This window comes from Canis lupus, chromosome 25 (genome assembly GCF_003254725.2).
Source record: "Canis lupus dingo isolate Sandy chromosome 25, ASM325472v2, whole genome shotgun sequence".
NCBI lineage: Eukaryota > Metazoa > Chordata > Mammalia > Carnivora > Canidae > Canis > Canis lupus.
Window position 1 is genome coordinate 40,841,136 of NC_064267.1, and position 27,618 is coordinate 40,868,753.

The 27,618-nt window shown below is 37.1% G+C and overlaps 1 protein-coding gene and 1 long non-coding RNA gene across 4 annotated transcripts in view; one reads left to right on the forward strand and one right to left on the reverse strand.

Annotated features, from left to right (window-relative positions):
• LOC112669845 (SPHK1 interactor, AKAP domain containing) overlaps positions 1-27,618 on the reverse strand; it is a 169,470-nt gene that overhangs the window by 96,696 nt on the left and 45,156 nt on the right. For 2 of the 3 annotated variants that reach the window (XM_049101236.1, XM_049101237.1), the window contains exon 4: positions 16,088-16,195. In XM_049101236.1, the coding sequence (XP_048957193.1) occupies positions 16,088-16,195 (108 nt within the window). Of the gene's footprint in view, positions 1-16,087; positions 16,253-27,618 lie in introns of those variants that run through there. The other variant, XM_035721754.2, reaches the window with a different exon arrangement.
• On the forward strand, positions 1,654-20,876 carry LOC112669847 (uncharacterized). Its single transcript, XR_004819292.2, has 5 exons — positions 1,654-1,845; positions 6,814-6,915; positions 7,496-7,582; positions 19,742-19,839; positions 19,937-20,876. It is a non-coding gene; the product is annotated as an uncharacterized LOC112669847 (long non-coding RNA).

Below are 27,618 nucleotides of genomic sequence, written 5' to 3' on the forward strand. Positions count from 1 at the left end.
CAGCCTCGCCTGGAGAAAATAATACTCCCTATTCTGTAGAAATGTTATATGAATTAATGAATCCACCTAATGTTCTCAGCAGAGCTTCCTGGCAGACCAGAAGTATTCGATAAATATCAGATCTTTTTTATTGAAAAGTTTCACAAAGTCATATAACTCTGGGATGGAAGAGCATACAGGTCATTTACCAGATGCTTGAATCATCTTTATTGTGCGGTGGCTCTACGATCATCCCATTTTGGAATACTTTTATTAGAAAACTCATTACTTTGCACAGAACTCAGTATAGGTAACAGATTCAATATTTCTATCATTATTATAGGATATTTATCTCTCCAAAGGAAAAAATAATAATAATTGGGTTTATTGTCTTCTTTTTATTCTTCCTACACATGCCTAAGCCCTAAAACAATACATAGTGTCCTGTCACCTTAATACATGGTACCCACCAGATGTAGCCTATAGAATGCAACACCGGCTAGGAAACCTTCCTTCACCTGCCTCTCAGAGGATTGGCTGGTAAAACCCTGCCCATTTCATCTTGAAGGGCAGTGTGTGTTATTAACTAGTTAGTATTAATTTTTTAAGATTTTATTTATTTATTTGAGAGAGATGGGAGGGAGGGGCAGAGGGAAAGGGAAAAAAAAAAAAACCAGACTCCCCACAAGCAGAGAGCCTGAGGCAGGACTCAATCCCAGGACCTCAGGATCATGATTTGAGCCAAGGGCAAACGCTTTACTGACCGAGCTACCCAGGTGCCCTCAGTATTAAATTAAAAAAAAAAAAAAAAAGAAAGAAAGAAAAAGCTTAAACAAGACATAATATTCATGAACATTTGCAAATAATTTACAGTAAAAAAATATTTTGTTTCTTAAAAAAAAAAAAAAAGACATAATATTCATAACAGAGTAGCCCTATAAATGGAAAAGTAAACAAATGACTACATAGATTTGAAAGTAGCTTAAAGGGACCCCTGAGTGGCTCAGCGGTTGAGCATCTGCCTTTGGCTCAGGTCATGATCCTGGAGTCCCAGGTTCAAGTCCCACATCGGGCTCCCTGCATGGAGCCTGCTTCTCCCTCTGCCTCTGACTCTGCCTCTCTCTCTGTGTCTCTCGTGAATAAATAAATAAAATCTTTTTTAAAAAAGAAAGTAACTTAAAGTTTGCATGAATTTTCCCTACAATTATCAACACACTAAGAAAACATTAGGGTCATTCATTTCACATTTTTATATATTCCTACATAAATACTGTCTATTATAAATTAGTCACGTTTTTGTATGGTTTTGTTTTCAAACAAGTGAGCTGACATAAACCTTCATGCACCACAAGAATCCATTATTTCTGCACCAACTTAAATGCCTTGTGAAGCTTTGTTTTAGGCAATCTCTAAAATGTTCACCCTTGATTAATTTCAAAAAGCGCTTTCAAAAACTGTAACTCTAGTGGACTTTGCTTAAGCAAATTAATTCCTCCTTCAGTTTCCAGGCACATGAACAGGGCATGAGTTCAGTTCTGTGCTTTTCTTCTCTCAAATCACTTCTCTTTAGATCAAAGGGCTTTCTGCCTAGATGATGACTAAGAAAGGGTTATGATGGACAGAGGAGAAAGGACATCTTCACAGACAGGCTTACTGAAGGAAGAAAAATAGTCAATAAAATTGAGTTGTCATAAGAATACCTTTATGCCTGTGGCATTGATTGATGAATTCCCTTTGCAGTTATTAAGGTAAACCAAAAATACACCCCTGTTTCTTTTGCCTCTTAGGTAATTCAAACAGAAGGTGTTTTCACAGATGAAGCATCAGAGCCACAGCAACCTGCTGAGTTAACAAAATATGCTGAAGGTCAGTGTAAAAAAATAAAATAAAGTAAAATAGGCAGAAACATTATGCTGCTCTCATTAATTAAGCAAAATGTCACTTTTTTCCAATACTTCCCGGTCAAGAACAATGAATAACATTTGAAAAGAATCTTAAAACTGTAGGAAACTTTTGAGCTCACATCGACCAGGTCACTTGGGAATTCGTGGTGATAAATGAAGTGCAACCCTTAATTTTCGTATCAGTTTGTTTTTTTTTTAAGCCTGCACCTACCTCATATTACTTATCAATGCTCTTAGACAAAAACTGCAGTGACCAGAGAATTCTCTTTGCTGCAGATAAATCTATCCATGAATTTCTGGTTAAAAATAAACAAAAATTTTAGTATGTTTCAAGCACACATGACTGAAGTCTCTTAGGTTGATAACACAATTTTATAGGAACAAATGGCATAAGTAGGCAATTGGGAAAAAAAAAAAAAGTAGGCAATTGGGTCTTCTATGCAGTTAGTACCAAAAATAATGACTCAGTTTTAGCTATTTGACATTTATCACCATTTGCCAGATTTCCTTTAATATTTAAGTACCTTCCAGCCAACAACTAGATTGCAAATCAATTCATGTAATATCTAGGGGGACATTTTAGCAACATTTATTTTGTGGGTTCACTTTGAAATTATATTCCCTAAAATTAAAAACAAAACAAAAATCCAGTGCTGTTTAACAGGTTCTTAATGACTGCTCAAGTGACTTTTGTTAGGTATTTTCAGAATAAAATTAACAAAAACATCGTCTGAAGTTGGACTCCAGGTATTACAAGAAACTCCAACTTCTTTCTTCCCCTGAAGAAAATCTTGGCTCTCTTGACAAGAATTCACTTGTTCACTTTACACAAAAATGAGATGCTCTCAGGTGTCACTATACTTGTGAACACAGCATAAAGTTTATAGTTGTCAAATGACTAAGTTGTGCACCTGAAGCTAACGTAACATTGTGTGTCAACTCTACTTCAATAACAAAATAATAAAAATTTTAAAAAAATTAATGAGATGTTCTCCAGGGACAAACTAAAATGCCTTAGCTTTCATAAAGACAATATCAACTCTACCTTCAACAAGTCTGAATGCTGAAGGACATTAAGCTACCTTTAACTGGAGACACGAAGCCCCTGTCTCTAGAGCTATAGATCCTGCCTGGGTCACCAAATTCCATGTTACAAAGTAAGGGGCTGGAAAAAGAAGCCAAGGGCCTGCTGGAGGAGCAGAAGTTCCAAGTGGAGAAGGCAAACCAAGAGCTCTAAAGGCTACTGCCCCATCCAGTACTCAGAGAGTTTGCCCTGAAGGAGATGTCCTCTATAGAAAAAGAGAGCTCAGAAACTCTCCCTAAAGGAACTGAGATTATCTGAAATGGAATCTGTGGAAGTTCAAGATAAGGGCATTCTTGAAAACAGTAGCTCCTCTTAATTAAGAGCAACAAGTTAAACCATAGGCCAGCTAGTTTACTAGGGAGAACCAGAAAGAGAAATAGCTAGGAGGAGCCCTCATGGGGTCAAAATAAAACTCAAAACTGGTCTCAAAAATTGTGGCTGCTTAAATTTAATTGGATCAGACTGCTGAGCAACTTCTACTCTAAGGCATTGTTAAAAGCAGTAGAGCAGTCAGCTGGTAAAATAGTAAAGTCAAACAGGCAGGGGTATAATATCAAATGAACCAGGAAACTCAAAAGAAAGATCAGAGAAAGACAGCCAAAGAGAGACTTGCTAAAACCAATGTCATCCTAGGTGACTGTGCACAGGCCGACGTCTATGAATCTCTGAGGAGTGACACCAAAGGCTTCACACTATAATGGGGAAATAGATTTCACTAAAACGACTTAGCCTAATCAAAATCAAATTTTAAAAAATCAAATAGCAACCAAACAAGCCCAGGAGAGTAAAGGAGGGATCAGTATTCAGAGCTGCTCTACTGTTTAAAATGCCCATTTTTCTGAGCTTCTTAAGATGCAGAGATCCTTTGCTTGTATTTTTATACCCCTCAGAGGTTCTGATAGGTAGTTTGCACATAGTAAACCTAATAAATGCCAGCTGGATGGGTAAGTACAGGCATCGCCACTTGAGATGACCAAGGGCTATGTGTTTTGGCTTGATGGTACAGACATATCAGATCTTAATGTCATTTATAGCTATGGTTGATGTAACCAAATATAATCTGACAATAATTTATCCACGAACATGTGACATTCTTAAATTTACTAAAAACAGCCAAAAAGCTAAATATCTAAATTTACTAAAAACAACCAAAACTTCTTGGAACTTTTCAATAGTTCCAAGGGTCTTCAGCTTGGATCACTAATACAAAGCTCTTATGCCTCAAATAAACGTAATCCTATAATGAAGGAATTGTACTTTTTATGAAATTTTGATACAATTATCATAATATTTTACAGAGGTGGGGGGGCCTACCAGAATACTGAAAAAGTATGCTCTCTGCTTTAACAGCTGGTGGGTTTGAGCTTTAGACCTGGCCTTGCTACTAATCTACTCCTTAGCCCCGAGCAATCCCTTCCCTTTATTGCAATTTTTTCTTCTCACCTGAAAAGTGAGAGGGATGGGCAATATATCTTCTTAGTTTTATTTCAGCTTTTGGCTTCTTAGACATCACAAATGGAAGCTTAGCTACTTAGTTTGACAGAATAGAGAATCATTCTGTTTGCTTAGCATGTGGTGTAAACATGTTCTCCAGTTAATATTATATTTTGGTGCTACCAGGAGGCTCTGGCAAATAAATATTGTGAGTGTTTCCAATGTCAAAGTGCGCCAATGTCAAAGTGTTTCTTCACTGGCCTGTCATTTAGTGTAGCACTTTAAAAATTAGGATAGCCATGGTGAATCAGCTCCTTTGGAATTCATATTCAGTCCAATTGCAAACTAGAGCTAGGTCTTGAATTAGACACTGAACTGATTCAGCCCCTGGAGGAATTCTGTGATGCTGAGGGTGGTAGTGGGGACTGGGAATGTAATTATTCCTACCGTCAGAACCTTAAAATAAATCTAGGAATCTGTTGCTGCAAAAGATTTCTGGAGAAAAAGATAACAGGACCTTAGGGTCTTCTTGCTTTTTTCCCCCCTTCTCTATGTTTGCTTTTGATTTTTGTATATTAAATCTTTAGAAGAAATATATAGGGGCATGAGGCAATAAAATAGGGACAGTGAGACTGGAAATGCACAGCCAGAATTGACAAATCAAAAAAGCTTTTGGTAACCCATCAGAGATGAAAAGTAAAGGGAAAGATAAAATGAGTGTGATCCTAAGGAGCATAGCAAGGGGAAATATGTAGATTACAAACCATCAACAGAAATTGAAAATTTGGAAGTCAGACAAATTTTTGCATATTTACCCCCAGCTATATTAAATTTGGGTTATTTCTGAGATGTTCAGGTGGGTATATCCAGCAAGTACCTAGAAATAAGTCTACAGTACAGAGATGGCAGCCATTGGCAAGTAGATATGGCTAAAGCCATGAGGTATGAATGAATGTTCCTGTGAACACAATCAGCAAGACGGGACCAGGCTTTTACATGGACCTTTGGAAAATGCTACCACAAAATGCCAGGTCATGGAGAGCAAAAGTCCAGGAATAAGACAAAGAAATAATGATCCCAGAGGCAGGAAAACAATTAGAAGAATAATGTTTTGGAGCCATGGAGAAAAGAGCTAGTCTTCAGAAGCTGAGTGAGAGTATGGGCACAGTTAGTTCTACTAAGAATGACGCAATATAAACAGTGAAAACACATAGTGGATTTGGTGACACTAATAAGAACAATTTCAGCAAATGGTGAGACAGCCAGATAGTAGCCAGGTAGCATAGACAGCATACTTTTTATTAGTTTTTAAGTTTGGTGATCAAGAGAAGGAGGAACATATGATGAATGTTTTCACAGGGAGAGAGGGTCAAGGAAAAGTGTTTTTCACTTGTTTTGATATGTGCTTTTTAAAGAAGCTGTGGAGTAACATAAGACTATGTAACAATGGAAAAGCATATGTAAGTTAAGTATTTAAGGATACAGCTGTGAATAGAACTTTTATTAAGAATGATGGGGGATCCCTGGGTGGCGCAGCGGTTTGGCGCCTGCCTTTGGCCCAGGGCGCGATCCTGGAGACCCGGGATCGAATCCCACATCGGGCTCCCGGCACATGGAGCCTGCTTCTCCCTCTGCCTATGTCTCTGTCTCTCTCTCTCTCTGTAACTATCATAAATAAATAAAAATTAAAAAAAAAAAAAAAAGAATGATGACCACATGTTCTCTTTAAGACAAAGCAATTTTGAAGGAATGCAACATTGAAGTAATTGACAAATTAGCTATCAGTTCCAAATAAAGTAAGGAGTGCAGGAAATTTCAGTGAGTTTTTCAGGAATTAATTGGAAAAAAACGAATGTGATATTTTTTCCTGAATTGTCATGAATAAGCAATGCTTAAAAGTTGAAACAACTGTTTTGTATGAACATAGTTGGACCAAACAAGTATGTAAGAATTCTTGAGGCAGCCAGCTGGTTCCAGGGTAGCCTGGGACAAGGAAATAGTTGAGCAAAGGCACACTGATGTTTGAAGAACAACAAGTATTCCAATGGACTTGGGGAAAGAGTGGTAGCAAGGAGTAATGGCTGATTAATGGACAAATATGGACAGGACAGATGGTGGAAGGTCTTGAAGTGGATGCTTCAGCCCAAATACACCTATGGTGTTAGTTTTTTATCTTGTGGACAATACTTTTTGGTTGACTCATTGTGAAGTGAATTGTTTACTTACCAGAACAACACTTTCAACAGAAATATATCCATTATGATACTATTAAAAATATTATATAAAATATAAAATATGTATTATATATTATATGTATGCATGAATATATATGTACATACATGTATATATGCACCATATGAATAAAGGAAAAGAAGTTGGCATAATTTATATCCAATGTCCTTTATTTTCCAGGTTAGTTAAGATTCTATTTTCCAATTCATCTTCAGAGAGTAAAGCCACGGAAGATGATGTCTATTTGTGGAGAGTAGTAAAAATCTGGACAAGCTTATTCAGGTAATGAGAAAGGGGGCTCTAATAACATACTTGGCCCTACACTAACAGAATTTTTTAGCTGGAAAGCATTTGAGGGATTGTTTAGTGACAGAAGTCTTGAATTCAAAATGCAAATAGAAATTGGCAGATAACAAGAATGACACCAGGTGTGCACAAGATGAAGGGGCAGATGTCAGAAACTGGGAGTCCTACCAGCTAATTCCATCCCATAGATGTGCTCTGTTTTGTTTATACAATGTTGAAAGAAAATTTTATTACTGGCCAATTTTTAGAAATCACATTTCATGTAGAAAACAAAATTTCTGACTCTTCTTAAAAAACGAGGAGCCCTTCAGCCCAGGGCCCATATTCTCATTTGGAATTGAGATGAGTTCACATGTCTGTTCTTTCTGGTTTATGGGAGGAAGGGTGGAAGGAAATAACCTGAGTACAAAGAGTAGATCCATTAGGTACTAGAATTAGAGTGCTTTTCGTTCTTGTTGCTTTCCAATGATCTGTTATATAACTGCATCATATTTGATAAAAGAAATTTGATAAATAAATTTATTTATTTATATAAATGTAATATATCTCAATCTAGAAATTGGTTGCCTGGGATGTTCCAGAGGTACTGGATTCTATGTGTGGTAGAGGCAGTGGCCATAAATTAATTGACCTTGACCTACAGGTAGGTATTTTGAATGCTTTTGACTGTCTCATGAACTTTTATTTTCAGTCCTTCCTTCCAGTATGTATGGTCACTGATGGAGGTAGCAAGTGGGCTGGGATCACTTGGGAGAAGTGGAGGCTGTGCTTGCCTTCCATGTCTGTGCAGGCATGAGGGGTAGCTTGAGCTGAAGCATATGAATGGTAGATACTTCAGGAGAGATGAGGAGTTATAGTTTTAGAAACTCTTGAGCAGCAATTGCAACTGGGTATGGTTTTGCCCCTCACCCACCACCCCCGGCCAGGAGAGATTGGCAACATCTGGAAGCATTTTTGGTTGCTCTGGAGAGTAGATCCTACTGGCATCTACTGGGTGGAGGCCAGAGATGCTGCTAAATACCCTACAATGCACAGGAAAGCATCCCTATAATAAAGAATCATCCAGCCTAATTCAACAATAGAGTCAAAGGTTGATAGATCCTGCTTTAGAAGAATTCATCCTTGGGTGCCTAATAAAACCACTTGAGCCACTACTGACTTAGGCTGTCTGCTGAATGATCATATTAAACAAACCCAAGGCACAATTTAGCAGGGGCACACTTTCCTTCATGCCTTCTGGCTTCAGACTTTCCACTTCAGATGGTTCCAGCAAGTACACTGAATGCCTCCAGATAATCCATTTCAATCTTGACATTACAGACTTTATGGACCAACCAATGTGCTCAGTACTCTCTGAAATGTAAAGTAAGGGCTGCCTCTGGTCTTCATAAGAGTGAAATATGGAAGAGCAGAAATTCTTCATTTAGCATTTTCTCATTTCCTAATAAATCTCTAGGTTGAGCTTGTGGTCATTGTTACAAAAGAGAGAAATAGTATTCCAGAGGCTCTGAACTAAAAACCAGACATCCTATGGTGGTCATTAGCCAGGTCCACTTTTAAAACTTCTTCTTTTTCTTTCTTTATTTTTTTAAAAACCTGAGATGCTAAACTGTAAGACACACACACACACACACACACACACACACACACTATTACTTCTAACTAGTTTTCTTGGGATTTTGGAAGAAATGATTAAGAAAGACATGTTGGTCCAAACAAACAATTCTACTAAAAGGAAGTAGAAATTATGTAGTCAATATCCCTGAAGCTGAAAGGTATTTAACGAGGAACATTGTTTATTGTTTTCAGTTTTTCCCGATTGACAGACTTTCCACTCAGAGGAAAATTGCTATAATAGCAGGAATTGTATGAAATTCGAAACTAAAAGCTATTCTGAGCTATTTTAATAATGCATTCTTCTGTCAAAATGAATTTTTAAAAAACAGTTGAAAAATGGTATGAACACCCCAGGTTTAAAAGTACACTCAGGTCTATTCCTCTGATTGTACTTTAAGTGCAAAGATATCAGGACACATAAGATGCTCCATTATGTATTTGAAACTCAGGTTTACATGCTTAAATAATAAACTTTTGCTTTTGGGGCAAGCCTGAGACACGAGGATCAACAGATGAGCACTTATCAGAATACCCCATGCCCAGTTACAAACGCTCTTGGGGAAAGCCTGAGACATGAAGATCAACGGATGAGCACTTATCAGAATACCCCATGCCCAGTAACAAACGCTCTTTTCTACCTACACACCCTCCCTGGTTTGGCTGGTCTTCTCTAACTCTGACGGTCACCGTGAAGGCCCTTAAATCTCTCCTCTCTCAACTTGATCTTGCCAACAACTCCGATTTGTACATCCATCTGCCAACTTGACATTGCCACTTGGATGACTAAGACATTCAACACCATCCTCCTCCTCCCACCTCCAACTTGCTTCCCTCTCCTTTAGTCCTCACCATCACAGTAAATGAAACTTCCATCCATCTAGGAGCTTAAGCCCAAACCACAGGACTTATTCTTGATTTCTCTCTTTCCTTCATCCAACTGATTAACCTGTCCTATTTAAAATAAATTATGTACAATTTTGGACTCTATTTTTATGCATAATTATATTGTGAGCCTTTATTTCCTTGTGCCAAAATATTTTTATTTTCCAAACCTGGTTTGTAAAGAATGCATTAATCTTCATGGCATAAATGTCCAACATGTATTTAACCATGCCTGTATTATATTGTGAGCCATGCAAGGTCTTTCTTTTTTGCCATCACATGCAGTTAAGTTCATAGAATACTTAATAATGTTTACTTAATAACGTTACTTAATAATGTTTAATAATGTTTACTATGTGCAGGCATTGTTCTAAAACCTTAGACATAAAAAAAAAACTTAGACATGTTAATGCATCTAATCTTTACAACCCATGAGATAAATACTGTAACAATTGACAAATTGACAAATGAGAAATTTGAGACATAGAGACTAAACAGCTTCTCAAGACTATGTAGTTAGAAAGGAGATATGGGATTCAAATTGAAGCAGCCTGACTCCAGAGTTCATGTTCTAAATCAATCTCATGTGTTGCCTTGTGTACATTATTTTGTGCATTCTCTATATTTTATATTAGTCTGCTCGTAACTCTGGCCATTTCTTTAGAATATACTTCCAGAAGTGGATCAACAGTCATGAATATTTAAAATGTTTTGGACAATGCACATTACAAAGCTTTTCTCCAGAAAGATTATACTAACTTGTCAATTCCTACTCCTTAATGTCAGCTGTTTGAGAGTGTCTTCTTACTTACACCAACACTGGGTATCATAATTTTTACAATCTTAACCACTTTACTGGAAATATTCTGTAATAGTTGGAATTTATTTTCCTCGATTATCAGAGCAGTTAATTATTTTTTCAAGTCTAAATTAAAAATTGTATTATTCAGTGAATTTCTTTAAGATTTTATTTATTTATTAGAGAGAGAGAGAGAAAGAGAACAAGTAGGAGAGAGGTGCAGAAGGAGGAGGAGGAGCCTGACTCAGGGCTCCATCCCATAGTCCTGGGATTATGACCTGAACCAAAGGAAGAGGCTTAACTGAACCACCCATTTACCCCTTCAATGAATTTCTTATGTTTGGCCTTTTGCCAACTTTGCTATTGGAAATTTCACTTTTTCATAATGAATTGTGGCCACTCTTTATGCATTGCAATTAATACTGTGAGGCTATTATATACATATATACAGTTACACAGTCGTTATTTGGCTTTTCATTTTGTTTCAATGTTCACTGAAGCAAAAGCATTTAAAAATTGGTTTCTGCAGTTGCATCAAGCTTAAATAGTCATACAAATAACCACCTGGATTTCCCTCTTAATTCCTTTTCATATAATGAATTATTGGAAGTTTCATTCCACTTATTAGAGTGATATTTAGACGTACACTGTAATTCCTTGAGCCAATAAAAAAAGTCAAGGATCTTAATTTTTATTATGCAGCAGTTTACCTACAACATAAGTGATAGAATATGAATTCTATTTTCAATTAAAATAAACTTTAAAAATTCCCTCTTCAAAAAAATAAAAAATAAAAATAAATAAAAATAAAAATAAAAATTCCCTCTTCGTTTCAGCTCTGGATTCAATTCTGGTTTTATTTTATTTTATTTTTTTAATTTTTATTTATTTGTGATAGTCACAGAGAGAGAGAGAAAAAGAGAGGCAGAGACACAGGCAGAGGGAGAAGCAGGCTCCATGCACCAGGAGTCCGACGTGGGATTCGATCCCGGGTCTCCAGGATCGCGCCCTGGGCCAAAGGCAGGCGCCAAACCGCTGCGCCACCCAGGGATCCCTCAATTCTGGTTTTAAATATTTGTTTCCCACACTGAAGTATACAGAGATAAAGGGGCATCATGTCTGCTGCTCATTCTCAAAACTTTTAGAAAAAAAATCCTATATGTACACTTACACACAGTTGCACACACACACTCACAGGGAAGGATAAGCAAATGCAATAAAAAGTTAGTATATGGGGAATCTAGGAATTTTAGGAATTCAGGCAATTTTGCTGTAAGTCCAAAATTAAAGAATTTAAAAAATAAGTTCCAAACTTGATTTTTAAAGGAAAAAAATATTAAAAGTTGCTTGAAGTTTGGTCAATATCCGGACTAGATCATTGTTCATTGTTCTATAATTGTATTTTTCCTTGATCATGTAAGTCTAGATTTTTCCATAGATCAATATATCAAGTGGAGAGTTCTCTAATTTATATTTTTAAATTTCATAATAGACTAGGTATATAAATATTTGGAGAAAGAATATAAAATAAAGAGCCGTCATACAAAAAATCATGTCATTGTTGCCACCAAATTGCATTGACGTCAGAGACTCACTGAACGGCTGTCAGATCTCTTCTTAGTTTTGCAGTGTCATGTGTGGGATGTTGAAGCCTGAGAATTTAATTTGTTTATTTAAAAATTTAAGGCAAATGTAACACATTTTCAAATACCATGATTTGTCAATTAAGATGCATACTAGAGGATGTAATTTATTTGCAGGGTGATAGCCAAGTCTTAAAATGATTAGTAAGAAAAAAGTCTGACAGTAGCTGTAAATAGAAGTAATGTGAATTGTCAAGGTAATTTTAATGAAGCATTAAAACAAAAGTGGATTTTTGAAAAACAAATTTTTTTGAGTAAATAGCAAAGAGTAATAGCAGATTAAAAAGTAACTAAATTAATTTTTAATTTTAAAAAAAGTCAAGGGTCAGGATGCCTGGGTGGCTCAGTGGTTGAGCATCTGCCTTCAGCTAAGGGCCTGATGCCAGGGTCGTGGGCCACATCAGGCTCCCAGCAGGAAGGCTGCTTCTCCCTCTGCCTTTGTCTCTGCCTCTCTCTCTGTGTTTCTCATGGATAAATAAATAAAAAATCTTAAAAAAAAAAGTCAAGAGTCTTGAAAATCCAATTTCTATTCCTTGTGTTAAGGACCTCTATTAAGATAATGCCTCAGCTGTTGGGTTTGAAAATTGGCTTCCAATTCCATTATCCCTTTCCACATTTCTTTCTTTTAAATAATCAGGTCAGGGGCACCTGGGTGGCTCAGTTGGTTTAGCTTCCAGCTCTTGATTTTGGTTCAGGTCATGATTTCCAGGTCATGAGATCAAGGTTGAGCTCTGCAAGCAGCTCAGGGTCTGCTTGTCCCACTCTCTCCTCTTGCTCTCTCTCTCTCTCAAATAAATAAATAAATCTTAAAAAAATAATTAAGTTTTAAAAAAAAACACCCTGAAAGCCAAGGTTAGTGATTTTTTTTTTTTTTTTTTGGAATCACAAATCAGAAAGAAAATGAAACTATGTAGGAGAACTCTAAGAAAACATAAACACATTGCTTATAATTGATACCTGGTGGAAAACTTTTAAGGATGACTTTTAGGGGGCTCCTTGAGCCAGGCTTCCTGGCAAGATGTTCCCCTTTGGTGTGCCCCATATTATCTGACTGCTTCAAGCTACTCTTCATGAAGGCTCTTCATATTAGCTATGAGATGAGTGCAATTCTCTATTAAGATAATAACTAGAAAAACTCATCTCTTGATGCTTGACAACAGTCATACTGACCCATGTGCACAATACCCTGAATGTTTTCCAAATCTGAGTTTGTTTCTCAATAAAAATTTTAAGTGGACCTCTTGAATTCAGAAAATGTTGGTACTCTAAGGGTCTTAGTTCTAAGAAACTGCAAGTCTCGACGTTTGGAGTCAGTATATTGGCTACTAAGCCAATCAAAATTGGATCTGTAAAAGTTGGCTGCTAATTTTGACTGGGAAGAAATACGTTAAAGAACCAATGATTAACACAGACCTATGAACAGAGTACAAAAAGTACAAAGCAATAAAATATAAGCCAACATTGCTACAGGTTCCTCGGATTCTGTTGTGATTATGTGAAAAGAGATTTTAATTTGGTATGATTTTACTCCACTGAATTTTTAAATGAAACTTGCATGAAGATACTATTTTAAAATGCAGTAAGTTTTCCTTTAAATTACAGCTTTCATGTTCATCCTGCTATGGAGAATTTGTTTTTATTTTTATTTTTTAAAGATTTTATTTATTTATTCATGAGACACACAGAGAGAGAGAGAGAGAGAGAGAGAGAGAGAGAGGCAGAGACACAGGCAGAGGGAGAAGCAAGCTCCATGCAGGGAGCCCGATGTGGGACTGGATTCTGGGACTCCAGGATCACACCCTAGGCCAAAGGCAGGTGCTAAACTACTGAGCCACCCAGGGATCCCCGAGAATTTGTTTTTAAGAAGCAATTAAGTACATGAATTAATAAAACCCTAAAAAACAAACAACAATAGGTATTATCCTGACCATTTTGGCCACTCCTTATGTATGGTTGACGTGATCAAAAGGTCCTGGTCCTGGTCAGATATCTCCATGGCTCACCTTTATTTACTCTCTAAATAATTGCTTCCCTTCAGCAATGCCTAACACTGGACTCTGTTTCTTCTTCTCGCCCTAGAAATCCGTGCCAAGTCAGAAAGAGAGAAAGGACTCGTACATGAAGAAAAGGGGATTAGAGGTTATATTTTTGAGAGATTAAGGATACTTTGCCATAAGGATTTTGAAATTTCTTTAGCTTTAGAATCATGGACAATTTTTATAAACAGTGTGGGAAAACAAATCTTCCAGTATGCCTTTTATTTGTGTTTAGGCTTTTCCCCTTTTGGAAAGAATAGAAAGAACTGTAAAGGCAGGATGAATCAACCTGAATGATGTCATCTGACACTATAAAGGGACAAAGAATTAAGGAAAGAAGTCATATGGTTTTAAGTCCAAATTTGAGTCTATTGGGATTGGTGGGGAGTAGGAGGAGAGTTCTCTTTACTTAGGGAGATCCAATGGTAATCTTAAATCTGGTTATAAATTTAGCATTTCTAATTGCAGATCTGCAATCCAGATTCCAAAAATATAAAGGTTAGAGAAGACCTCTTTGCCCTCCACCACACAATTTTTAGGGCCCCAACATTCATGCCTTCTCCAAGTGTAAGACTTTTTTTTAAGGTTTTATTTATTTATTTGAGAGAGAGAGAGAGAGAGACAGAGACAGAGCATAGGTGAGGAGGGGCAGAGGGAGAGGATCTCAAGCAGACGCCCTGCTGACTGTAGAGCCCAATGTGGGGCTCAATCCCAGAAACCCTGAGATCATAACCAGAGCTGAAATTATTTTTTTTATTTTTTTTATTTATTTTTTTATTTTTTCCAGAGCTGAAATTAAAAGTCACTTAACCAACTGAGACACCCAGGTGCCCCTCCAAGTGGGAGACTTCTTAATACAGGAGATGCTTGGATGACTTTTCCAGAATGTAGCTAGAGAGCTTTTATGCTGCATTTCTCTCCCTTTCACAGTGGATAGCTATGTGATTAGAAATATCTATCCACAAATGCTTGCATTTTCTAACTCACCTCAGAAATGAATTTGGAAAAAAGGTATCACTATTAAATCACTTGCCACCTAATCCTTTTTGTTTTTCCCAAAGATTTTTAGACATCAATCAGTTATCTGGATAAAGGATTAAAAGTCCTAAAAGTAGCAGGATTAAAATCATTTGCCTAAACAAGGAAATTGAAATAAGTCTGTTGAATGGACTCTGCTTTCCTTGTGCGATGGGACTCTGCAGTGTGAAATGTTTTATATCCTCTGTCTGCCAGTTCTGGTTCTGCCCATTATATATATAAAAAGCTTCTTCATCCCATTTTCAGCTTCCTTCTTTTTTTGTTTTATTTTTTTCTTTTAACAGAAACGCTGGCATTCACCTTACTGCCAAGAATAGCTCAGAGCTGAAGTTCTCAGTTTAGTCATGAGAATTACATTTCTCTCCGCTTTGGAAATACTCTTCCCCAATCTCTGTAATTATGACCCCCAAAGGGCTAGGTGATTTCAATTAAAATGAAACATATCGCTTTGTAGAACATACAGGATGGAGCATATGTCAACAGGAAGAAAAATCATATTGTTGATTTTCTCATATCAGTAATACATATCCACATATTAAGATAAGAATTTTGTTTATAAGAATATCTCTTCCTTAAAAAAGGTTTTGTACGTGAAGCTCAGCTCCAGTATATTAAAATGTATGCCTGTGGATTTCTTAGGTTGAAAGGTTTTCAGATGATGACCATAACTTATAAGAATGGTAGAAAATTTGTACACAATTTTCCTGTTGGAAAATACCTACTAGCAGCAGTTATAAAATATATTGAAAAGAATACAAGAGAGCTCTTGAATGGTCTCTTATTTCTCATCATATGATTCTTTTTTTTTTTTCATCATACGGTTCTATTTCTGAATCTTTTTCTCAGTCTTGAAAATACAAACATCATTTTTCCTTTAAAGGGAATTGATCAGGTTAATTTACCCACTGAAATGAGCAAAGGGAGAGTAGAAACATGAGCTCGGCATGCTATTTTGTTAATGGTCCATATAAACCAGTTATGCATGTTCAAAATGATACTTTCCAAAAAAAAAAAAAAAAGATACTTTCCTAACCTTGTATTTAAAGAATTACGAAACCTCCATCTTTAGCATGAGCACACATGCCGGAGTCTCTGCTTTGTCAGATTATATCCTGAGAGTTATGTTTACTTACAGAAGCGCAGTTTTCAGACTTGTCTTCCACAAAACCAATCTGGCAAGGTGTCCTTTGATTCTGCAACCAGTAGTCTGTAGACTCAAGCAGGCTGTTGCTGCAAAGAACCTGAAGGGAATCAAGAAAACCTTCTCAGTGTTACACGGCCAGGCTTTCTATTTCAACAAGCAGCTCTTTTCTGAAGAATCTGTAGGTGTTTTCTTTACCTCAGAGCATCTGAATACTGGAAAAAAAAAAAAAAACTGAAATGATAATAACACCTCTTGAATGTGTAAAATACTCAACCAGGAGTTGGTTTTAGAGGAGTACACTAATATTAATCCTGATGTTTCTTCTGTTATCAAATCTAACATCTGGAAACTTCCATGATGTCTGTGTGGAAACCTCAAATGATGATTCTGGGGTGTGGTTCAATTGGCAATGGGGATCAAAGTGCATTTTAGTGCTAGGGCTCTTGCTCACTCTATGAATATTTTCAATCTTAAAAAATGTGATGTTTTTCTCTGGTGCAATGTTGCTACTGAAATGACGATCCTTCAGCTTCAGTTTTGCTAACATGTCTGTGAAATGGGGTTCAATTCTTGTTAAATATCTAAAGTACTATACCAAGTTATTAGGAATAAGTAAAGCTCATCATGATAAACATTTTCCATGTTGAAACAGTAAAGCAGAACAAATCTGAATATGTGAATCAACAAAACCAAGATTTATAAATGACATGCTTCTGGGCTTGGTTTTTAAACCAAGGAAGAAAATTTGTTTACTTTTAAATTTCTTTACTTTTAAAAAATTTATTTATTTATTTATTTGAGAGAGAAAGGGTGTGAGAGTGAATGCGCACCTGTAGGAGTGGGGGTGGAAGGCAAGAGGGAGAAGTAGGCTCCTCACTGAGCTGGGAGCCCGAGGCAGGGGCTCAATCCCAGGACCCTGAGATCATGACCTGAGCCAAAGTCAGATGCTTAACCCACTGAGTCCCCCAGAGCCCCCCAAAATTATATTTCTGAGACAAGACATTTTGAAGATGCAATCTCATGAATAACCAAACAATTCAAATTCTAATGTGTCTTAACTCTACCCAAACAGTGTGTAAGATTTTCCCCATCTTACAGTTGATGCCCAATGTTGAACTATTCATCTAGACTCACTTTATTTAAAGTAGAAAAAGGCTCTTGGCCCACTCTACTCCTTACTGCTAATCACTTCCACTGCCAGCATGGAATAGAGTTCAAGAGCATGGACATCAGTGGTCTGAGTTGAAATCCTAGCTTAGTCATCAGAGGCAGAATAACCTTGGGCAGCTGACTTCAATTCCGAGTTTCAGTTTCCACACTTGTGGATGGAGAAAATAAAGCTCACTGGTGGGATCACTGAGTACTCAGGGAGATGACACGTGTCATACACTGTGGCATGCAGATGGCAGGTTATCCTCCTAATACATGCTTTTCACTGTTACTATTTGAAATGAACTACAAAGGGAAATGGAAAATTGGATGCCTTCACTTGAAATTAGTGAATTGAAAGCATTTCAGATCTGTGAAGACAAATTGTCTTTAGCAAATATTCTAATCTGAGGTGTGATTTTAGTTCTGCATTTTGTAGTATTAATAGTTGCAGTTACTATTTTTTGTGTGCTTAGAATGTGCTGGAAAATGTGCTAAATTTTTCTTTTCTTTTTTTACCTTTTAATTTCATCTTTATTGCAACACTCTAAGGTAGAAGTTATTTTAAAGATAAGGATCTTCACAGAAATTGTTATTTTGAAGGTGAAGATCTTGAGGCTCAGAAAAATTTGAGTTTCTTCCCCAAACTGCTCAGAAACTGACTTAGGATTTGGTTTTGGAGTTACCAAGGCCTTTAAGTGAAATAATTTAATTATGCTGTCTTCCATAACCCATACAAAATGACTCTAATTTGGGGCATGTTTCTCAAAAATTATGTGCATCTCATTTTTGTTAATGTAACTATACCTTCTTACAGACTTTCATTTTTATTTTTATTATTTTTTTTAAGACAGAGAGAGAGAGAGCATAAGCAGAAGGGGCAGAGGTAGAGGAACAGAGAAAATCTTAAGCAGGCTCTATGGCCAGCACGGAGCAATATGGAGCTCCAATTCATGACCCTGAGATCATGACCTGAGCTGAAATCAAGTCACACACTCAGCCAACTAAGCCACCCACACACCCTAAGGACCTCCATTTTAAAGCTATTTTCCATGAATGAAATTATGAGGTGACATTTTTCTTTAAGGAGAAGAAACATTTTGTGATGTAAATTATAATCATGAAATTAATCCATTTGGCATGTATGGCAGCATTTTAATTTCTCAAAGGAAAGCATGATTTTATATCTATTTGTATTAACACTGAAACTCATATTGTCATGCTTCTGCTTCTCGCCTGTGTGATTTTTAAAATTTAGAACACCCATCAGTAAAGCTTTCATTCACTTTGAACCATAAGAACATTAGAGATTTAAAATGGAGGCATCAAATGAATTTAACGATTAATAATACTTTGCAGTGTGTGTAATAAACACTGACTACAATCACTTCTTAGTCATTGCAAAACTCACTCCTCAAAAAGTAGCCAATAGATGTCTTCTATTTTCTAATATATTCAAAGCACATAGCATTTATGGTTGCAACAAATATGTCAATTAAAGAAAGCAACTGTCACTTATCAGAGCATATGGACTATTCTTGTCCAAGGTCAGCCTTAGGAAGAGGACAGAGTTCAGACACAAGTCACTTGGGTGTTTCCGAAAAATGGTGGCTGGGTTGGCATGTTTTCCTGGTGAAATAATGAGAGGCAGAGACAGAGGCATCCAAAGCCTCAGCCTGACACTTCCCACCATCAGATGCCCACATCTGTGAAAAACATGACCATGATGAGGCCGATGGAGATAAGAGCTGGCTAACTTGCTGGAATTCTCCTACATTTAACTTCTCCAACAGAGAAATGAGGGCAGAATGATGAATCTGTCAAGTCTTCTACTTTAGAGGTATTTTTTGCACCTATTTTTAAAGTAAATAATAACTGAAAATATACAAAGACCTTGTTTTGTCCTATCCTAGCAGTGAGAAAAGTCAACAGCTTTTTGGTGGAAAATGCTTGCTCAGTGGAAAATGCTAGAAAGACTTCCTGTTTGGCTATTCCATATCCCTGGGATACTGAGTGTCTTCTCTATGATACATCTTTGTTTCAGAGGAAATAGAAATGACAGATAAAAGAAGTGGAATTTAAAATTAAACCTAAATCTTTCAATGTCTTAGGAGAAATGTTTTGAAGAGAATTTTGATGAGAGTATTCACTCACTATGTAACCTTAAAATTTGTATTTTATTCATTATAATGAAAAAAATAGTTCACCTGGTTATGTTAGTAATTAAAAGAAAGTTGCCCCTTACATTTCATTAATATTTAGAGATTATTAATACCTATATTCTTTAACTATTGACCAAAAAATACTATAGGTACTCTGAATGCTCTGGGCTAAGGCTCTAATATATATTATCTGAATTAAACCTCTAGACATACAAGGTAGAATTTAAGGCCCATATATGTAATGTGCTTAAAACAAGAGAACTCATAGCAAGTTCTCACAGTTATCACAGTTATGTTAAGTTATCACAGCAATGATTATTCTCTTTTCCTAGGCTTAGGGGCATACATAATTTGCCTAGTTGGTGGAGAACTAGGATTTGAGCTGGGCTCTCTGACCCCAAAGCCCCCATTATCCAGTACTCCGTTGCAGGTTGGTAAAATTACATAATTTCTTGTCTTTGGGTTCTAAGGAACCCCAATCCATGCATTGATTCATCTCTCTCTCTCTCTCTCTCTCTCTCTCTCAGGGCCCTGGTCTGAGTGATACAGAGGTTTGGGTCCCAGTCCTGAGTCTACTGTCTATGTGGTCAAGTCACCCATTAGCTTCCAGCCTCAGTTTCTGTAAACAATTCACTCATGTGATCTGAAGGCCCCTTTTACACTGAGAAGCATGTAACTCTCCCCCCTCCTCCTCCTGCTTGCCCTCCCTCTGCTTTCTTCTCTCCCAAATACATGAAAAGCCAAATAAGCAAACAGAATAAAAGTTCAGCCTCCAATAAACCACTTAGCATCATGTTAGGCAATTTTAACTTGTGAAGAGCTTTTGGTTTAATGGTTTAGACGAACCATTAGAGACACAGGCATACTAGAAGGAAGAATATGTACTTGAAAATTTAATGATTTTGAATCCTTATGAATATAATCACCCTGCTGAGAGAGTCACTTGTCTGAGGGGGGAAAGAGAAAAACTCACCAGGTTCTCAATGGCTCATTTATTTATCTGCTATTTTTAGTTGCAGGTTTACTTATTTCAGATGAAGAGCTAATAATGAATGTGCTGTGTGTTCACAAACTCGAAATAATAATGACACAGTTTCTCTTAAAAAAAAATGCATGTCCTAAACAATGAAGAAAGATCTGTGTGTTCTATTTTACAGTGATTTCTCTTTTTCATAGAGAGATCCAAGTTACAGAAATATACTTTCAACATGGAATGGGGAGGGAGAAATAAACTCTCAGTTACCTGGACACATCTAAGCAATGCCTTAAATCTTTTTTTTTTTTTTTCCAAAAAGTAACCTAGGTTGAAGAAGACAGTACCTTACAGTTGGTTAGTCACAGAGGTTTAGAGGCAGAACTGAAATTCTATGTCACCTCATCACTTACTGAGTAAACTTGGGCAAGTCCTCTAACTGCTTTGGGACTTAGTTTCTGCACCTATTACATGGGAACAATTGCAGCCCCTTCAGAAAGTCATTCTAAGGTTCAAATAAGAACCATGAGAGACTCTTAACTATGGGGAAGAAACTGAGGGTGGCTGGAAGGGAGGTGGGTGGGGTGATGAAGTAACTGGGTAACGGGCATTAAGGAGGGCACGTGATGTGATGAGCACTGGGTGTTGTATGCAACTGAGGAATTACTGAACCCTACATCTGAAACTAATGATGTACGATAGGTTGGCTCACTGATTTTAAATAAAAATAAATAAATCAGTGAACTCTGAAAAGAAAATGTTTGTAAAGGGCTAATCTCTTCAGAGTAGGCAAGTGGTACAGGATAGCTGTTGTCAAGAGAATGCAGTGCAATTTAGACAAGATTTTCCATCGAGCATTCTCTTGATCTTTGCACAACAGTTGACAATTTTTATTATTCATTATTTATGATGTACCACTCTCGTTTTCCTCCTCCTTCTCTAATCTCTTTTAGTCAATTTTTGGTCAATGAATGTTCATTTGACACTTGGAATATTAAGATGAACAAAAATGATCACTGTCCTTTTGGAAATTAAACTATAATAGGGGAGAAGAAGTGTTCATAGAACTCTGATAAAGAAGGCAGGTGCTTTGATCAATGGCAGTCCAGGGAGGGGTATCACCCAAGAGGAGTAGGTGCTTTTACCTGTGGCAAGGGTAGCGGGAGACTCTACACTTGACCACAGTTTTCAAGATACTTCCATGTGGTCAGAGGATCTTGGCGAGTTGTAGGAGGGAGGATACGTCTCTCTTTCTAAATAGTTTTTCCTCCTCTGATGCCCTAACTGGGAATATGCTCTCTGTCCTATCCTCAGGGTGATGCTCTATCCACCTCCTTGGGTCATTTTCCTCAGAAAACCTACTGACTTCTGGGGCATTAATTTCCACCTGGAGGGATGACTCAATGGTTGACAGCTTCAGCTTGGACCTTTCTCTAGAGCTTGGTTTTTCACTTTTCTGTTAGTTATTACTCTTAGGTATCCTGCTGTCACCATGAACTCTTGATTTCTAAGCCCAAGCTACCTCCTTCCCTAATTTCAGTCTCTAAAAGAAACTTGACTCCCTCCCTAACTCCCCTGTTTACAGTTGATGGCAGAACAATTCTCCTAGCTACCCTGGCTTGGAATGCCGGTGCCATCTGGAATACTGTTTTGTCTGTTTCTTGTCCTTATATTCTGCTCTCCGAAGTTTGGTTTTTTTTCTTTAATTCTCTCCACATGTGACTGCATACCATGGACTAGTTTAATCCCTGGGTGATACAAAAGTGAATAATATAGACTTGATCTCCGTATTTATGGAACTTAAAATATAGCACGGGAGCCAAATAGTAAATAAAGGAGCACTGAAAAACACATTGTGTTATAAATTGTAGTGGGTAGTGTGGAGCAATTCAACATGGCACATTTACAGAGCATAAAGGGAACAGGGATGATATTTGGGACGGGCATTTAGGTAAGGCTGGGGCCTGGACAGTTCATATTTTAATTGTCTGCCTCTTCTATCTCCCTCACTCTCTCATTCTTTGCTTCCCAAATCCACCTAGCTCAATGAAACCAAAAGATAAATGTGCAATATTTCAAGACAAACCTGGCTACAAATTCCAATTTTTCCATTAATTAACTGTGCAACCTAAGGCAAGTCATTTAACCTCTTTGAGATTCGGTTTTCCCATCTACAAGATAAGGTCAACATTGCCACTTACAATGAGGGATTTTTAGTAGACATTAGAAATAATAAATTTACACAGCATCTGATTTTTAAGTATTCACAGAAAGGTTAATAGCTGTAAATTACTGATGTTATGTAATTCTATTCCATGACCTTCAGAGTAGTCGATTAATTGAGCCAGTATATACCAGTGTTTTACCAGCTAGTCCTATCAGCCACTAGGTTAGGCCCTGGAAAATAGGAAAGAAGGGCAATATTTCTATCAGTGAGCCCAACATTTTATGGCCTCACATTCAAGACAGATGCTAATTCAGCTTCTACCTGTTAATCATTTCACGGACATTTATTAAGCTTCAATGTTTAAAATATTGCACTAGGCCCAACGTAACTGTTGTCCAAGCTTTGTGTCCAATTATTTCCCTGCACGTACACTCTGCTACAGTCCACCAGTTTACTAAAGAGAAATATTTATGATGCATGTTGTTTTCCTGATATCTTTTCATCTGCCCCCTGAACTTTTCCCATCAATGTTCTTCCCTAACCATCATGAACTAATTGAATCACGGCTCCCCTCCCCCCTAGCAAGTGTGTCTCTCTCCTGGTGAAATCTCTATAATGAAAACAATATTTCTACCTCAGAATTTTAGAATGTGCATGCGTGTCTTTTCCTTCCTATTATGATATAATGTATGAGTATCTTATTTAATTTATCTTTCACACTTATCTCTTGACATATAGTTGGTACGAAGCAACTGATTGTTGTTTGGCACCAAAACTTTTTGTATTTGGTGTGATGTAGATTTGTAATTTTCTTTTCCAGTGATTGTGCTTCATAAAGAAAACTTGTGAGGGATATATTGAATATGAAGAAAATTTAAGAGTTAAATCTAGGGCACATGATGATATTTTATATTTCTGCAAGACTTTTATTTCTCTCAAGGATTTTATGCAAAGGTAACAAAGAATTTTAAGTTAGAGCAAGAGCTGCATTTTTATAGTGCTCTGCTATCAAAACATTATCAAATTTCATTTTCTGATGATTGTAAGTGTAAAGATGTAAAGCAGCCCCAAAGCTTTTAGGAGAGGAAAATTTCACACACAGAATGCTGTATTTGCTTAATGTATGCATTGTGATTAATGATGGAACACTGCTTAAAATTAACTGAATAATGTCATCAGAACAAAAGGACTCATTTTTCTTCAAAAGCAGAGATTTACCTGCCCCTCCAAACAACTAGACTCAGAGAAGTGAAGTATGCTGGGATTTTTAGACATTGATTCTTTCAGCTGTCTTCAGGCTGGACAGGGCCTGGGGTGGCCATTCCAGGGTGAGCACCCCTGGTCATCTGCTCACTTAAGAGTTTTAAACAAATATTATTTTTAAAAAGAGTCATAATATGAAAAAAGTTTGGAAACACTGTCCAAAAAATCATTCTTTCAAGGTGACACACAATTTTCATGAAAGAAAGAAAAAGCAAGAGCTATAAAATAAAGGGAGCAAGGGAAGCTCACTGGAAGAGCCATGGGCATCATTCAGAGAAGAATCTCCAGGCCCCCACTGGTGTTCTAGACTTTCTAAGAAACTTAATTCAATGTCTCTTACACAAGAAGACCATAATGTGAGCAGGTCAGTCAGATTTGCATATTAAGTAGGAGAGATGATAAACATCTGATTAGGATGAAGGCAGCTACTCATAGATGCTGTCACCTATGTGCTCCATGGTGTCATTAATGGCATCTCTACTGCAAGCAACTCTTCATAGAGATATCATGATCCTATAAAATTTACCTTTTTTGTGTAACGTTCTATGAATTAAAAAACTACACATAATTGTGTAACCACCATTCTAGTCAAGATGTAGAACAACTGTTCAGCATCACCCACCGCCCCCCCCCCAAAAAAAAGTAAGAAATTCCCTCCTGATACTTTTAGTCAAATGCCTCCTAAGTCTTAGCCCCTGGAAACCATGGCTTTGATTTCTATGTCCAAAATGTTCCCTTTTCTAGAATGTCATATGTGGAATCATTTAGCATGTAACCTTTTGTGACCTGTTTCTTTCACTTGGCATAATGTGTTTGACGTTCATGTACATTGTTGTGTGTTTAGCCCTTTTTCTTCTTTTATTGTCAAGTTGTGTTCCACTATATAGATGTATACTGATTTAAAAAAAAAACATTTATCAGATGAAGAACGTTTGGATTGTTTCTAGTTTTGGGTAAATATGAATAAAGCTGCTATAAACATACCCCTACAGGTTTTTGTTAGAAATTAAGATTTTGCTTTGCTTGGGTAAGTACCTAAGAATGCGGGTAATAGGTGGTATAGGAAACTTTATAAGTCAGTCCAAGACAAATACCATATGATTTCACTCGTGCGTGGAATTTATGTTAATTAAATGTCAAGATAACAGGGCACCTGGGTGGCTCAGTGGTTGAGTGTCTGCCTTTGGCTCAGGTGGTGATCCTAGGGAGCCTGCTTTTCCCTCTGCCAATGTCTCTGTCTCACTTTGTGTGTCTTTCATGAATAAGTAAATAAAATCTTAAAAAATGTTAAGGTAACATTTTTCTTTTATTTATTTATTTTTCTAAAGAATTATTTATTTATTTATTTATTTATTTATTTATTTATTTATTTATGTATTCATGAGAGACAGAGAGAGAGAGAAAGAGAGACAAAGACACAGGCAGAGGGAGAAGCAGGCTCCATGCAGGGAGCCCGACATGGGACTCAATCCCCGGACTCCAGGATCACGCCATGGGCTGAAAGCAGGTGCTAAACCGCCGAGCCACCCAGGGATCCCCAACATTTTCCTTTTAATAATGATTCTAGTGGCTGTCTGCCTGAGTTCTTGTCTATTTAGTGTCCTTTGACAAAAAAAGGAGAAACTGCAATCCAAAGCATGTTTGATTATTCATTGGACACATTTTGTAATATGATTATCTGTTTGGTTGGACGTGAAGCATTCTTGCCTCTTACTATTGACATATGCTCCAATTTGGAAATCTTGTAATTGATTATGTGAAAGGATATTCCAAAGTGAAGTGAGCATTGTTCAGAGTGTCATTTCAAAACAGGATAGGGAAGGCACTGAGTAAGTAGGGCCAATGTACATCTCCTGTTTCAATTCTGGGAACATCATGAACAATTGTGACTGGACCACCTCTTGAAATACATCCTTCTACTTTGGACCAAAGTAATGAAACACCTAGTGGCTACATGGCCAATCCTGTATTAGTCGGTTGGCTTAACTCTGTAAACACTAATCATAATTCCTTCAAAATAAGTTATGTAATTTGGTGAGTTTTGCCTTTATATATCTGTACTCCCCACGTACAATTCAGCAACTAAAGTTGAGCACACTTTCAACTTTAGTCCACTTTCCATCTAAGACCCCAAATAAATCTTTTGGTTGCCTGACAGCCTCTTCTTCTTGGTCAACAATTATTTTTAAAGTATTGGAAAATAAGGGAGTTTTTAAGGCCCTGGAACAAAACAGTTCTCCATTACTGAGAAGGAGAGTACCTAGAAAGCACCAGATCAGAGGCTTAGTTGGTGGAGATTTGAAAAGAAAATGGCAAGCGCAGGGTCTGTACCTCATTCTCTGTCTTTACCGTGTCTGGGGTGGGAAGGAATACCCCCCAGATAAGAAAGAAGGCAACATTGTCATACCTCATCATAAGCCTATTGATGACCAGCCTTCAGATAAGCTGTATTTTTACACCAGGAGAGTCCTTATCTATGGAATGCTTTTAGCAATCGGTACCTGTCTCACTAAACTTGCCTCTGATAAATAAACACGGAACATACTGATTCATGGAGCATCCGTCTCTGACAAATGTCATGGGCCTCTGACAAATGAATGCACCTACCTGAGTATAAAATGGAGATTTTTCATTAGCAAAAGGCATCTCTTCTTTGAAACTAATAACCCCGTGTATGTAATTTAGAGACTCAGTAATGACTTGGGTCAGAGCGTATCCTAATGTGGCAAGAAATGAACTAGACTCAACTTCAGTGATGGTTTCTGTTGTTATCTCTCTGATTTTCTTGGGCCACACAATTATTTGTTTCCTGGAAACAACATTGTATTTCAGTGGAGTCACAGAATGGTATAAGAGTACAGAGGACAATTCAGAAATATCAAGCCATACTTGTTTACTTCTATCATATCACACAGATGTCAGCTGGCTGAAGAATGCTTTGAAAGTTGATCAGAGCTTTTTTTTTTTTTTTTTTTTTTGCATGAAAGTGATAACCGAGTTTGAGTTTCAAGCATAAAATGCAAGAGTTACAGAAACAGATATGCTCAGGAAATGCAAATATAGTATAATTTATGAATGGTCAGCAATGTTTTAAACAGAATAAAATTAGACATATAAATAGAGGACAGCTGATTGCTACTTAATTGCTATTTAGAAGCAGTATAATGCTGTGATGTTGATATGATCAGTAAGGGGAATGTGATTTTTAATGTTAGGAGAAGGAAAATACAAGAAGAACACACATGTCGAAAAATATATGATATGTATCAAGGCTTACCATTGATTCTGGATTATTTTGTAGGTTTCCAAGTGTAGGTAATGCAAAATGTACCAGTGGTCAAAGGGACAGAGGATTTAGTGGCCATCGTATTATTTGAGGTTTGATGCATGCCTTTGGCAATTATAAAAAAGTGGCAATTCTCATTTCTTGACTCTTGTTTGGAAGAAGCTACTGGATACATTTACCTTTTAAGATGTAAGCAGATGTACACATAACTTGCTAAGGGAGACACCTGCTTGTTGGAATGCACTGTCTACTCCAGATTCCAAAGTCCAGAGGGCTGCTTATTTGGGAGGTGGAAAGGAAAGTGAGCAAGCCTTAAGGTATGAGCCCTCGTATGAATCTTTCAAGGTGGATCTAATCCCCAAAACACGGAGATGAGCCTCCTAAAAGTGAGTACACATATGAGGGGGCTCATTCTCAGGGATTCATGAGCCAAAGGGCCCCCTCCAAGGTTTGTTCAAATTTATCCGAGCCCTATCCTTCCTTCCTGCTCTGACATTGGCAGAAGTGATGACTGGGCATT